This window comes from Ambystoma mexicanum, chromosome 1p (genome assembly GCF_040938575.1).
Source record: "Ambystoma mexicanum isolate Mex_15411 chromosome 1p, UKY_AmexF1_1, whole genome shotgun sequence".
NCBI classification, from domain to species: domain Eukaryota; kingdom Metazoa; phylum Chordata; class Amphibia; order Caudata; family Ambystomatidae; genus Ambystoma; species Ambystoma mexicanum.
Window position 1 is genome coordinate 1,461,210,238 of NC_090921.1, and position 15,447 is coordinate 1,461,225,684.

Here is a 15,447-nt window from a genome sequence, read left to right on the forward strand (position 1 = left end):
AAGTGTATACCATTATTATCACTGTCTTCAGACATTTCCTCATGTGGAAAATTTTCTTCCAGCCACTCCAGTACTGCACATTTCTGTGTGAAAAACAAAAATATATTAGTTATTCTGTACCTCACCCCAAAAGTAGAGTAATATATACAAACAATGAAGTTTACTTGCTAGTTTCTGCTAAGTTGTATTTGTTGTGTTGTGTAGGTCTACTGTTGCTTTTAGCTCTGCAGTTTCTGTGAGGTAATTATGTTGGAGGTATATCTTTTTTGTTATGGTATAATCCATTTTATTACAGATCGTATTTCAGTGGCTGGCTGATGTGTTAAATATGTAGGTTCCACTGCTTATTTATTAATATATATATGTGCTGCTTTTTCAACTTGCGTACTGTTTATATGGTATGATAGAACAATTTAGATACCCCCTGCATGTTTGGGTAGTGTTGATGTCGTCCGCGGACATCAAAATCATTAGCGGGGTGTTCGGTATGTTCTAAATTAACTGTATATAAAGTAAAGGAACCCTAGTAAACATCTATCAAATTTACACTTTGAAAATGTATATTCAGTAAAAAAAAACCTTGTTAAAGGGACGTTATGGTTCCAAGTAAAACGAAAAACCCTTGAAATTCGCCAGTTATGGTAAGCTAAGCAACCATAACTCGCGCCACCACCGTGCACTGCTAAGACTAACACCCAGGACATCAAAATGACATCACATGTCTAGCTCCCTCTTTTTTTTGTTCACTGACATAGCTAAGCCAGGTGGCATTCTTCACCGTCAGTCAGGAATGAAAGAAGCAAAAAGTGCTATATTTGTAGTCCTTACCCTTCTCATATGTTCTTACAATACTTTCCTTAGGGTACACTTGCATCATATGATATACATAGGAGAAGAAGGAATCTTGAAACACAAGAATCTTTTCTGTGCATGAAGTTAATTAGTTCGGTTATGAACACTTTCTGGTAATACTGCATTTCTACTTACCAGTAACTTTGTTGGATATTTTCTTTTGGACATTTCACCAACACCAGTACTTTACCTGCATTAGATACATTCTGGGGAAGAAGCATTGGCCCCACTCTTCATAGGGATTGGACATCTGGAGCTAGGGCATATTTCTTGTGACTTATTTTACTGCAGCACTATTAATTTAAGTCATGTATGTATTTTAGAACCTATGATGAATATGTATGTTTATTATTGAGTGTTGTGTGATATTATGACCGGCTTGTTTCATTTTCTAGTGTTTTTGGCCCAGAATAAATATAGTATTTTTGCACATTCTTGTCTAACTTGAATTGTGTGCTCCACTGTGTGGACTCATTGTGGACCCCTGACCCTACTCACTCTCCAGAGAGCCTTGCCTGCTCTCCATTGCTACCTTGATTGGGTTTGCCTAACCTCTCGGATTCCGTGTTCATTAGAACTAGGATGGCCTCCTAAGAACTGACCACCAGGCCAGGTTCTAGAAATCCATCTTAAGTGTGTAAGATGGAAAAGGGTATGGTGAGCAATGGCATTATTAAAGGACTGATCTCTTACTAATGTACGTGAGAGGTGGGCATGCCAGAGAACCCTAGCTTATCTGTAAGGCCTGTCGCTTTCTAATTCTAGAAGGTCTGAGATCTCTGAAGCCCGCTGAAAGATCCTGTTGTCACCAGGCTTTCACAAATGGCAGGGGATTGAGTCCATCCACATGTGTTGCCGTAAGGGTCCTAAACTGAGGTGGATTGCAATACCGACGGGTCCTGGATGTCAGTTTGCTCTAGTGGAGTGTGAGGTGTTGGTGAGGAATTCATGTGGGGTCTTGATGTACCAGACTTGTTGCAACATTGTTGTAGCATCTGATTCATGTGAGCTGATTCTATGTGCGGCCATTTTATTAGGATAGTTTAACGTCTTGTGGCCTGGTAAACAACATGTTGGGGATTTTCTTGCAGGTCCGCTGTTTCTTCAGTGTGCATAGTCGCCCGGGTATTTCACATGTTGGCGTGGAATGAGAATATTTCTCGACTTGTTGCTGGTGTGTGATGTGGAAGATTTTGAATTTGATTCTTAGTTTGACTGGGAGCCGGTGGAGTTTCCGGGTGGGTTCCATCTTTCCAGTCCCTGCAGGAGCCTGTCTGCTGGATCTGGGAGGATTCAGCATGGACCTTTCGGGGGTTGGAGGGAGGGGCGTAATGGGTTATCTTTGAATTGTCTGACTGAAAAGGACAAGAGCCAGATCACAAACCATTTTGTGCCTTGCTATTTATTGGGGGCTGGCAATACATTGTAAGGGAGTGTAAACTTTGGAAAACGATATCAATGAGCCATAAATGTTATGTAAATGTAATATGGTGCAAAGAGTTATATTAGCAGATGTTATTTTACATTAGGCAAAAAGAAGCTTCTAATCACTCCCAACACTTGGCCACATGTTTCAGAAGAGCCACAGAGGCCACATGGTTCCGGGCTAGGGGCCAAATAAACATATACCAGCCTTTCCCTTTCTCCAAGTATCTTTTCACAAAGTCAAAGAAAGGAGCCGTGAATAAAATAATGATCTAAAAGGGTGGAGTTTTAAAGGATATGGAAAGAAATATCGGTGATTCAAAGAAGTCAAAAGAATTGCAGGTGAAGTAAAGGTTTGCATTAGCTTGGGTGTCCAGGACTTAGTTTCTGCTGCAGGCTCCTTGTAAATAATACAAAATAATGCCTTGTTTGGACACCTAAACCGATCTTGCCACTTTGCACCACTAACTTTGTGCATGAGCTCTGCATTGCATAATTAGCGCTGCCTACAATTCTGAACAGACAAACATTATATGTCATCCGGTATGACGATAGTCAATAGAAAAGCTCTGATACGTATTTGTGCACCTTGAAATCTGGCCGAAAATTAGGTATGTTGATGGAATACAGTTGTTTTGTAACTGTGGACTAACATTCAGACTATGGGCAGTTATTCCAGCATGTGCATTTATAAAAGCAGACTGCACTGAAACACAAATTACAAGTATGCAAATTACTCCAGTCAGATAATTCCAGATAGCGTCATCTGCCATTGCGCTCACATTTACCAGGTAGAGGAGGCAGTAAATTGTCCCATGTGTCTTAGGTCTGCATAGATTTGGGGTAGTGCGAAGAGGGGTTGGTTTTGACACACCTGTATATTTGTCTGCATGGGATGCAAAAATCTGTATGCATCTATGGGAGCGAGATGTTCCAGGAAGTTGCTGATTTTGAGTGGGATGGCGTTTCAGATTGAAGCATTTTTTGAGACCTCAAATCAGAGTGCAAAAGTGTGAAGATTCTTACTCTTGTGCCTAACATTTTGTTAGTGTGGGAGGTTTTTGCACACTAGATGAGATTACGGCATGTGCAAGTATTTTCTGATTTTAATTTGTCATTTCTCAGGTGACTGCCTTTGACAGTATGGGCAGGGAGGAAACCCCTCCGAGCCTCCTTCACACCGCCAACTGCTCCAAGCTGGAGTTTCGTCTTGATGGAGTGGTTCCACGGGGGAACTTCTCCCGCTTCGGGATAGAGCTGGTTACATTGGAGAAGAAAGGGGGCCACAAAAGAATGGAGTCAGTCAGAACGATTGATGACGAGTACACCCCTACAATATTTGAGGTAAAGAGGCGGCATTGCCCAAAATAAGGTGAAACCAGAGCGGACAGGCTGTGTACAAAAAGGGTACCTCAGTTTGTGTTCCATTTTAAGGGCTTGGCCCACAGAATGTGATGTAAAGCAGGTGAGACAGTTCCTTTAGCCTGTCAAACGCCATCATATTTCTTCCTGGGCAAGCTATGCTTTCTTTAGAAGGGAGCTCAGACTCTATTGCCATTTGAGATGTGAGCCCACTAGTGAGACTAACAAGTGGGAGTGTGGTGGGGGAGATGGGGCGCCTTGCATTTGATTTGTTGTAATACTGCTGATATTGGTCTAGAAATTTGTAAAACAAGGCTTTTGAAAATAGTGTAAGACGAATCGGAGGATTCAAGATGGTGATGGAAAAAAGCCAGTATGTCATTTTCCAACTGTGGCTCTACGATCTGGTTTTCTCCATCGTTGGATTTTCATTAGGTCAGCATGTGAACTTCCAAGTTGGTGACACCTATTTTATCTACGAACTTTTCTGATGCATTCCAATCATTGCTATAGATTATTCCAAGCTGGAAAAGAAAAAAAAAATATGCTGAATGTTTTGTGATTTCTATGAGCTTCTCTACTGAAGCAAGTTGACATCTTTATTTTAATCTATGAAAGATAAATCTGAAAAACCTTTCTTCAATGAAGTCACTTTTGTAAAAAATGCTTTGAATCCAATTTCAGTGGGACTGGGGATGTTGAACCTCCCTGACTGGCTTCAGGCAAAATAATGTATGAAACCATTTTGAATATTGCATATTTGTGAAGGGTTGCCATGTGCCAGAGTGCAGAAGCTCTGGAATTTTTATTTTTCTTAGTTAATGTGTGGATAATTATATCTCTGAAAGGGTAATCTGCTGATCAGATTCCCCTTTCATAAGCTCAATGCTAAAGGCGTAGTGTACACCTGTGCCCTCCTGCATCTGTGGCACAGAGCATGTTGCGGTCACCGGTGTCCATCTGACAGCTGCAGTGAAATCCAAGATCCTGCCGCACAGGGGCGGCATGTAAGACCTGCACTGCTGTACCAACACCCTATAATTGAGTTTACTGCCCTGGTGACAGATACATCTTCAAATATAAGCCAGACCTGCACTATAGTTTTGTGGATGGCATTTCTCATAATTATTACAGCCGCAGCAGTTTGATATCGCACATGTCAGCCCAGTGAGCCCAGCTCGGGTGCGAGTATTTTGCGTGTTCTCACCAGATGGGCTATCCTTGCTACTGCTAGCAAGACTGCAGCCTTGAGGGGTTGCCTCTTTGTTCATTTTTGAGGGCAGGTAACACTCACCAGAAAGAAAGCCACTCCACAGGAAGCTGTCCTGGGAAAAGGGGTTGCACGTCTATTCACAGCAGCAGTAGCCTCACACCAGGGTGCTGAACCTGTGAAAGCCTTTGATTCTATTGAGAAGCGAGAGGAGGGGGTGGGGTTAATGTAGACCGAGGTAGCTCTTTACAACTGGAAGGTTCCACCATCTTGTTTCTCTCTGCCTCTATCTTTCCGCCCTGTCCCCTTCACTTCCTGTAGCACCAAGCAGTTTGGGTGTGATGTCAGGAGGCAAAGTACACTTGATCCAAGAGGAGCTCTATTCGCTAACCATTCCCAGGGACTGCTGGGAGTGAACCGGATGCTGGAACAAGTGAACACCAGCCTCCCTTGCATAGGGAGCCTGAGAACAAGAACTACACCAGTCCCCGAGACCCCCTGAAATAGACTCCCAGCACCTGAGAAGCCAAGACCGCCAGGATCCATGTTTTTCATTGCATCTAAATGGGCGAACTATCGTCGAACTGAATACATCACATCTTGAACCATTCAGACCTCCAGAACTGCCTTTTGGCACTCACCCATTCTTTGAACCACTGATTTGCACGTTCTAACTGGTTAGCCGCTGTCCCCCTGCTAGCTGAGTGCATCATTGCCTTTTCTTGAACTACACGCGCTTTGTTGCATCTGCTGCATTTGAACCGCTGCTCCCCTGGGCAGCATCTTTGCAGCTGCTCCATCACCAGTTGAACTGACCCTGGTGGATCATTGAGCCCTGACCATCGGATGCTGAATCGAACAGCACTGTGCATCCAGTCGCCAGTGTTTTCGCTGTCTACGACCGTTAAGCCAACCCTGGGGGTCCTCACGATCTGCAACCCCTAGAGCGCTTCATCAAACAGATTCCTTAGACCAGCGCATCCAGTACCAGCATCTTCGCAGTCGAACTGACAGTTGAACCGACTCTGGTGGCGCTGACAATCCGCCCTTTCGTTAGCTATTGCCTTGGAACTGCATCGAGCTCCTGTTCAACCCCTGCTAGACACTGCTCCCTGTCTAGACCATTGCAGTGGCAGATGGGTTTCTTTAAAACCCTTTGTGTAAGATGGCAACCCAGCCATCCTACAATGTGTGTGTTTGCGAACACCTTGAAAGGGACAAAATGAGGATAAACAGGAAGGGGACAAAACACCAAAGTCCTGAGGGACTTCCACCTCCCCCATGGCATGTTTGCCCTGAAGAGAGGATGTGTCCACCTTGGGAGGGCACAATTGCCCATGACCAGTATGTACTGTTTAAACTGGGTATGTGTATTCAGGGCTGAACACAGAGCCTGGCTCTCTGGGGGGAGAGTGGGGGATTTAGCCTGCAAATGTTTGAATGCGGGATGCTTTCCACTGATTGGAAAGCAGGCCGAAACACTATAGGTACATGGTGTATGATAGGAGCACAGGGAGAGCACTCCCTGCTCCTGTGTTGGTCTTAAGGTAATTGTGGGGTGTCCATTTGTATACACATTATCGAACATTTTGGATTTCTTTCTGCTGCTGCTGAGAGGAGGTATGCCGAGTATTCCTGAAAACTTTGTGGACACAAGGCATCTCCTGTTCCAGTATCCTGCTTCTTAGACTGGAGGGAATCTGCAAAGTTGCTCCCTTCCTTGCCTGGTAGGGGCAGTTGGGCACCTGCAAATCATCCATTGGGCTCTGCTGCAGCATGCGGACATCCCTGGAGGGTGTGCTGGGAAGACAACACTAGATCTGCTCCCTTGACACTGCAGATTTTCCTTTCCCATGGGTGGAAGTCCTTGGAAGCTGCCTGTGCTTAGCTGCTACTGTTCTTCTGACAGGACTGGCTGCTGCAGTGTGCCAGTGTGGCAGCTATTTAGCCCCTGCTTGTAATCTAGAAGATCCTGGTTAGTTTGAAAAAACAGCTAGCGGAGCTGCTTTTGGCTCCCCAGGCCAACGGTTGCTGAAATAACCCACCTATGTTAATTTAACTATGCATTTGGGACAATCTAAAAGTAAATACTGGGACACATCTATGTACACCATTTAAAGCATAAGGGATAATGGATAAAATGATGTTTACATCCTATGTGGAAGTTATGTTTGCGGAACGCTATGTTTTAGCTCCACGTTCCCCAGTGGTAGCTTGTAGTTACTGCTGGATACCCAGGAGCTGCTTTTAGCCCCTTCCTTATCCAATCTTAATTTTGAGGCCTCTGTTGGACTCACAAACTCTAAAAATCCTAACAGTGTACGCCCCATGTTCACTAATGGCCCGTTGAATAACATTGGGTCACTCTAACCCTAAACTTCTATTGTAGGGATGGATAGGCTTACTTGCCTGTATTGGTGGTAACTGTATTAGTGGTATCTTCCTGTTCTGAAATAACCTGTAACTCCATCCTGGAATGTGTTTATTTTAACTTGTTTCAAATGCGTTTTCGGTCACTAGATCACCTCGGGGTCCCCTGAACCACTGAGTATTTGTGGAAGTCTACGCTGCCTCTTTTTCTTAAGCATTTCGGTGCCCTAGGACACTGCTCTGTTTTAATGGTGACACTGGACATACCTGGGAATTGTTAAAGTGCATTATTTGGGCAATAATAATGTGGTAATTCCCCCCCCCCGCCCCGCACCCTCCCGCCCGTCAAGGAGCTTATTGCCATTATTATTGCTTATTGCTCACTATCGGTTTGGGTACTGCCTTTGGGGCTGACCTCCGCCCAAGGGTCTTCACCAAGTTGATGGCGGTGCCAGTGAATCTAAGGAGGGGTGGGATTAACCTTTTCCCTACATAGATTGGCTGATCAGATCCCGTTCTCCCGACTCTGGAACATCTGAACATAACCTGCCACTCTCCACAAACTGTGCTTCTCCCTCAACTTCAAGAAGTCCCTGGTGACACCTTCCCAAAAGCTGCAATTCATTGGTGCAGTCCAGGACTCTTCCTCAGGGAAGGCTTTGCCACCTGAGTTGTGGGCTCATATCTTGCAGATGGTTATGACATGAACAACATACTCAGGTCAGGCTCACGCCGGGAGCACTGCAGAGCACAGGTTTTGCAGGGCACGTGCTGCTCAGAGTATCTTAGAGCGTTGAAAGCATAACGGACAACATGCTTTCTTAGACATAAAAAGCGGCATGTATTCATGTCCTATAAACTCTGATTAAAGGAATTGGAGAAATCCTTAGGGAAGTATGTGTGACCTACTCCTTTTTGCCAGTTCCTGTTTTTAAATTCAAGGAGTGGGTCAACTTCCTTTCTTAACTCACATTTGTACCTTTTTGGTTAACAATCGGCTATAATAAAGCTATCCAAAACCCAGCTTGAGTTGTATATCCTTCATTTTGGCAGACGGGGACAGTTTGTGTCTTTCTAGGGACATTTGTACTATGTCTCCCAGTATATACACTAAGTGGTCTCCTCTTATGTTGATGCATTTCTGATTGGATATTAGAGACCCAATCGGACCATCAACTTGGTGAAGACCTTCGGGCGGAGGTCAGACTGAAAGGCAGTACTCAAACCGATAGTGAGAACTGCCAATAGCAAACCTCAGGTACTTTTTTTTGTGATTCGGATGTATATTCACATGACGTGAAGTTATGCATCCTGTGAGTGACACCATAGAATCCTGGAGCTGAAGGGCCTGGAGAATCTGCGAAAGGGAGGCCATTTAGAATTTGTCTATGCCGAGTGTTAAGAAGATTCTTCATAGACGGACACTGGTAAGCCCTTCAGGAACAATTCCCTAAAGTTGCAGAGCTGTCTACACACATCAAGCTAGGCCAGACTCTCCAATTGGCAACGCGGCAGATCAATCTGAGCTTTACTCTCAGGAGGGGAAGTAGATTGGACCTAGGCCCGTTAATAACCACAAGTACAAAGCAGGATTATGAATGTCATCGGTTATAAAAAGTAGTGGTTTATATTTATAAAGATTGAGCGACATAGGTATGATCAATCCAAATAGTAAATCATGTGTACTTCCTTCACCAATACTAGCACATAACATTAACACGGGGTTCACCCACAAGAGAGGGGGAACCTATCTACATGTATGTACAAGTAAGCAGCATGTAAATCTTGTTTTTCCTAGGGAAATATTCAGATGGCATATTGGAAGGTACTAGGCCCCAAAAAGATTTCAGGAAAGGTAAGTCGACACTTTAAAGAAACACAGGGTTGAGTTACTTGTTACTTTGTATCTAGTCCACACAAGAGAGCAAGGAAAAGGTCACAAATTATGTGGCGTGTTCTAAAAGTCATCCTACATAAGTGAGTAATTCCCCGATTTTATAAATATCTAAATACAGGTTACCAATGAAAGATGAGAACAGTAGTTGCATAATAAGTCCACCGAAAAGTAATTTACCTTTTTCCTGCAAGTATCAGATCCTGCAGCAGTATTGAGTTAGTACGTACTCCTGGCCGCCAAATTTTTTCTTACCTCTACACACCCATTGGTACATTTCTGATAACCCATATATGCCTTTGTGTTATCCATTTCAGAACGCCCAACATCTACCAGCATTCGACTTTCTGAGGTTGCTGGGCCTCATGACATCCTGCATTCTCCTGGTGCCAGAAGCCCACCTAAGGACAAGGTCCCTTCAGTAGGCCCTCGGAGCCCAATGGTCACAAGCAAGGTCGCGCAGGATGTCCTTTGGTGGGCCTGTGAGAAGAATGTGATGGGAGGGGAACCTTTTTGGCAAACCTGCCCAGAGATAACAGTAGTCACCGATTCTTCCCTCACAGGCTGGGGACCTCACATGAGCAATTTTACTATCGGCAGACTTTGGCCCCCATCAGAATCCAGACTACACATAAACCCTTTAGAGCGGAGGGCAATCGTACTGGTGATGATGGCCTTTTTACCACCGATACAGGGGAAGAACGTCCTGATAATGGATAACACAGTGGCAATGCATTACATCAACAAGAGAGGTGATGTAGGGTTACTAACACTGTGCAGGGAGGCAATGCAGCTCTGTTTTTGGGCTCTACAAAACAGCTTTTCTCTGCTGACTGTTCACCTAGCTGGAGAAGAGTATACAATGGCACATACTCTGACAGGTGTAGCACAGTCTCCCACTAGTGGGAGTTAGCTCAGGAAGTCCTTCTAGAGATTCTTGCCCTTTGGGGAACTCCTCAAGTAGATCGGTTTGTGTCAAGTATCAACAGGAAATGCAACCCCCCGTTCTGCTCCAGGGAATTTCCTCAGAGAGGAGCTCTGGGGCTAGCCTTCGTAGTGGACTGGGAATTTCCACACCTGTACATATTCCCACCAGTGCCCGCCATTTCATCAGGAGGTTGAGGAAAGTTTGGGAAATCCATGATCCTATTTGCTCCGGATTGGGACAGGAGGATGTGGCCCTGAACCTTCTAGACCTGTCAATCAGCACTCTGTACAGTCTTCCCCAGAGTGGACCGTCTTCATCCAGTAATCGGAACTCTGAACCTTCATGCCCGGTTTCTGAGAGGTTAAGACACAAAGATTGGGACCTCCCGGAAGAAGTGATGGAGGTGTTGTTTTGAGCAGAAGACCATCAACAAAAGCTCTATACAGCTGCAATGTTTTGTAGCTGGTGTAGAGCAAAAGCATGTGCCCCGATTCCGCTGCACCTTATTCATTCTTTATGGATACCATTGCGTTTTTTTTATAGCTTCCCTTCTTTTTTGAATGGTGCGATTCCTTGAAGCATGCAATGGTTGCTCCTCCTTTGAAAAAAGCTGCATCTGGAACCTTTGTCCCCTGTAAACTATCGGCCCATCTCTCTTCTGCCTGTAATCATGAAGATTATGGAAGTTATAGTAACTACCCAACTCCCAAGGTTTCTCTGAGAAAGGCTTGTTACAATCTTACCAATCTGGTTTTAGGCCTTTAAATGGGGATAGAATCTGTAATGGTATCGGTTCTTGATGGTTTAGTGCAGCTTCAGGATCGTGGGGAGGACGAGTATTCTCCTGGACCTCTCTGCAGCATTCAGTAAAATGTATCTGATCCTCCTACGTCGCTTAGAACAAGTGGGGATGTCGATTTCTGTTCTGGCATGGTTTTCCTCTATTTTGACCGTATACGGACAGTGTGTCCCAGGCAGCCCCAATTCAAATCTCATCCAGTGTTCCATATGGGGTCAGCCTTCTCCCCTTTGCCCTTTAATCTTTGACGACCATTGACTGATCTCCTAGCTTCTTTCGGCAAATGTTTTTATACATGTGCCGACGATACTCTGCTTATCGTTAGGGTGAACTCTCCCATATCTGATTTTCCTTTAAAACTAAACTTGTCTTTCCGAGATTGGCAGTTGACTGTCAAATAACTGTAAGAAACTGAGATCTTGGTGTCTCAGGACAACCACTCTTTTTGGCACTCTGGCCTGATTCTCTGGTGCCCTATTCAGCTCCTAGTCCATCTGTGAAGAGTTTGGGGGGGGGGTTAAACTTCAGCCTTCAGGGTCCAGAGGAGCGCAGATTGCATCAGTCTGCAGGTCAGGGTTTTTCAAACTAACTCTCAAGGAAAGTGCTCCCTATGCAGTTTCGGTCTTCTGTATTCACGGTCCCTATCATGGGCTCTTTGGACTACTGCAATGGTATTTATTAGGGGCAGCCAGACTTATTGGTGCATCAGCCCTGGATTCTACAAAACCCAGCAGCATGTGTGGTCCTGAAAGCTCCGAGGCTGCCATCCGTCTCTTTGCTGGCAAAGCTTCACTGGCTTTCGGTGAACAGCTGCATAAAATTTAAAACGCTCTGCATGGTGCATCGCACCTTTTATCCGTCTGGGCCCCTTGTTCTTCAAGCTAAGCTGTCCCATTACGTTCCTCCGCAAGCTCTGCCCACTGCCCTCTGCCTCGCTCAATCTGTTTAAGGTTCTGAGGTTCTGTAAAGCAAGACTAGGAGGGCGCTCTTTCTCAGTTTTAGCCCCAGTGCTGTGGTATTATCTCCCTATTAATTTGCAAAAGTTCTCCTATCACCTATGCTTTCGTATCACCTACACTTGAGCCCTCATTTTGAGGTGGCTCTTTTCGTGAATCATTTTGCTATTGCTGCCAGCGCCCAGTTGCCTTGGTTTGCGTTTCATAATAAATATATTTACAAAGATATTGACCCTTTTACTTGCAATAAACCGGCAGTGCTTTCTTTTTTAGTGCACTTAGCCCATCAGGGGCTGCAGGTGGTTACTGTCAAAGGTTACCTGGTGGCGTTATCCATTTTTAAATACTCGCCATATTCAAGGCTCTTAATTTATGATGCCAATTGTCATTTATTTCCTCAGGGGATTGACAAATACTTTCCCACAAATCCCCTCTTTGGTCCTGTCCTGGGATTTGAACCGGTTATCACCCTTCTTAATGGGAGCTCCGTTTGAATTGCTCCTTTCTTGTCCACTCAGATTGGTGAGGAAGGGATAGCGTAGCGGCAACGTGTTTGACTTGAAAGCAACGCAGCGCAACACAGGTTCGAATCCCGATCCCGTGCTTGGAAACCACTTCCTAGTAATAAGCGCATTGTAGTCAGGAGTCCACTATTTAGTTGATGATAAAAACATACTCAAAAAATGGAGCACAACCCATGCAAGAAGAAACACTGTTTATTGCAGTTGGATGAGCACAAATAAACCTGAACAGTGGATTAGCTCTGATCAAGAAGCTGACATCTGAGTGGAATACGAAAAGTAGTTTTATAACAAGAAATACAATAGTCGGAAATCAGGAGAAACGCTTGCAAGTTGGAGAAGTATTTTTTTTTCTGTGCTTCCCATAGATTTGGTTGGTTTGCAATCTCCTCCTTTTCAATAGTTCTATTTATTAGCGAAAAGGTCATTGGAGCAAACGGTTCAGTAGTTTCCCATCACCTCACCATGTGGTACCACATTTTATTCACAACCCACCCCGGAACATCTTATTAATGAAGCAACATTCATGGTGACTGCTGGAACTTTGATGCACTGCCATTGGTCAGCACCATTGAGAAGGGACACAAGACACCCTGCAGCTGGCGGGAAAGGGGACATTCACATGATACCTGTTAGATAATGACCTTCACGAACTCTATGGAAGATCATTTGTGGGCTGGCCACCTTGTCGGAGCTCAAGAACATATCGTCTCATTGGTACTCCGAGGAACACCACACCATCCCGTGTTCCCTTCCCACAGCCGCCTGCTGATGGACATCAGCGGTCATGTGGCCGGTACACTGGAACAGAACCTTCCTCCCTGCAACCGTGCAGGGCAGCTTGTTTGGCTGACCGTCTTGCAGTTACATCACCCAGTTCCGGTTGTGTTCATTCCCATATGACTAATAAATTGAGCCTATGAACCCCCTTGCACCTTCCTGCCGTTGTTATCATGTGTTATAAATTGAAAGTTCACAGATCCAGCCCACCGGAGGGTTTCCTCACTACGCATATTTGTGATTGTTCTGTTGATTTATACTGCACACCGCTACCACCCAGGGGCAGTCTCCAGGCGCTCATGATTGTGCTATTTGTATCCCTCCACCCTTTAGCTAATCACAGAGCAGTATATTGGACCAAGTTTTCATCCAATGTGTCGTCACCCCTATCATTCCTGGTGAAGTCCTTTCTACAGGTATGTCTATGGCTGAGTATCTGGTATTCCCTGTGTGGCCACCCCCACTGCATCTTCTTTACTCCCGCAGTTGGTGGATGCGCCCCCTATCTGGCGCTGGCTATTAGCACCTTTAGCACATTCCCCCCCTTCGATCGATCTTTTGATACTTCTGCCCCTTTCATCTCCTTTTCTTTACGCACCCACACCCTTGTTACCCTGGTCATGTGCCCCTCTCCTCGTACCTGTCCAAGTTTTCCCCAGAAATCAATATTCTTGTCCCGTCAGGTGAACATTTATTTCTTCTTCGCTCTCTGCATTCACACTGGGGTGTTCTTCACCAATACTTCCTTAACCTGCATTTTTTGCATTGCCATTGCATATCCTTTCTTGTGCTGATGGCATTTACACCACTGGATGATCAATTGACCGATACAGGTGATGATGATTGCAACCAGCAGAAGGGACAGTTATCTTAAACATAGCCACAAGCCAGATAGGTGCTCAGGCGAACAATGAATCCAACCAGGATGCTGGTGAAATGTCTTGCTTTTCTTTCCGTCATTCTCTCGTGCAGTGTTTTTAATCCTCTGTGATTGTTCATTTGTGGCGTCATTGGTGGGAATTGCAGTAGAGCATGAGCTGCCGATCTTATGACGCACTCCTCCCTCTATTGCCATCATAGGATCGAGAACAAAACGGTTTTGGAAGGTCATCAACTGTAGAGCCAGTAGTTCTTCACGCACCATGTTGAGTCCCTTTTCAGTTGCATTTGCCAGTTGGACCAGTTCATACCTTGTGATCTGCAGCCATTTTGCATTTGCTGCAGCTTGCACCCCAGGAACCAGAAGAGAAGTAAAGAAAACCGATGCTGAACTGAACAGTTTCATATGCGATGGAATGTTCTCTAGGCAGACTCCGCTGAGATAGTGTTACGCTCACCTGGTATCCACATGGGCGCCACACGATACTGGATAGAGGTCTAAGCGCTATCCCTGACCCCTCTCTGCTTGGTTATGTGCCAGTTGTTGGGTAGCACCTATAACAGGAGAATGGAGGGCTAAGATACTGGTTCTGTGATGGGTGGACTCCCACCTCCCTCTGGTCCAAATCCCCTCCCTTTGGGGTTATTGCTCACCTTAGGTTTTTGTGCGTTGAACTCTCCGTCCTGCGTCTCTGTGCAGGGGCGCGTGGTTGGTGCGGGCGTTCCGTGGGCCTAGTTGCTTCAGTGGTCCGTGTGCCCTTATGTTTGGTCCAGACCGGCTGTGACTCCCACTCTGCTTGCTGTCTTCCAGGTGAGTTATAATGTCTTTTCCGTCTTTCTATCCCTCCGTTTTCTGTCTTCTCAGCGTCTTGCTCCACTACGCTGTTCCCTAACCATGTCCCTTTTTGTTTTCATAGGGATGGTTGCGATCTTGGCATTGCCGCACCGATGGCGAAGGCCACAGTGAGTTATTGATGCGCGGAGCGCTGCGCTGTTTATTGGTGTTAATTGCTAACCTGTGTTCTCTTCTCCTCTTTGTACAGGTTGCAGTGATGTTCCGGAGTGATGAGCGATCGAAGCGCTGCTTGCCCAGGTAAGTGCTTTGTTAATGCTGACCATGTTCCTTTTCCCTTGCAGGTTGTGGTGAAACCCAGAGATTGGCGAGGTAAGAAGTGCAGGGTGCTGCCAGGATTCGCTGCTTGCCCAGGTAAGAATTGTTATTAATGCTGTCCTTGTTTCTTTACCTTTGCAGGTTGCGGCAAACTCCAGAGATGGGTGAGGTAAGCCAAGTGCAGGATGGATTCAAGGCCGGTTACTTCACAGGTAAGTGTTCTTGCTTGCTAATGCTGTTCTTGTTCTTACAGGTTATTAATGGAATCCGGATCTAGGGGTTCCGGATCGGGCCGCCGGAGAAGCAGATGAGCAGGAGCTGGACACAGTGATCGTTATGCTGCAGGAGTGCAGAATAACT

General features: G+C 45.4%; 1 protein-coding gene across 1 annotated transcript in view; it reads left to right on the top strand.

Annotated features, from left to right (window-relative positions):
- The window catches only part of GLMP (glycosylated lysosomal membrane protein), a 238,211-nt gene that overhangs the window by 147,787 nt on the left and 74,977 nt on the right, over positions 1 to 15,447 (top strand). Inside the window, exon 4 of the mRNA XM_069607109.1 lies at positions 3,403 to 3,621. Coding sequence (XP_069463210.1) covers positions 3,403 to 3,621 — 219 coding nt within the window. The remainder of the gene's footprint in view (positions 1 to 3,402; positions 3,622 to 15,447) is intronic.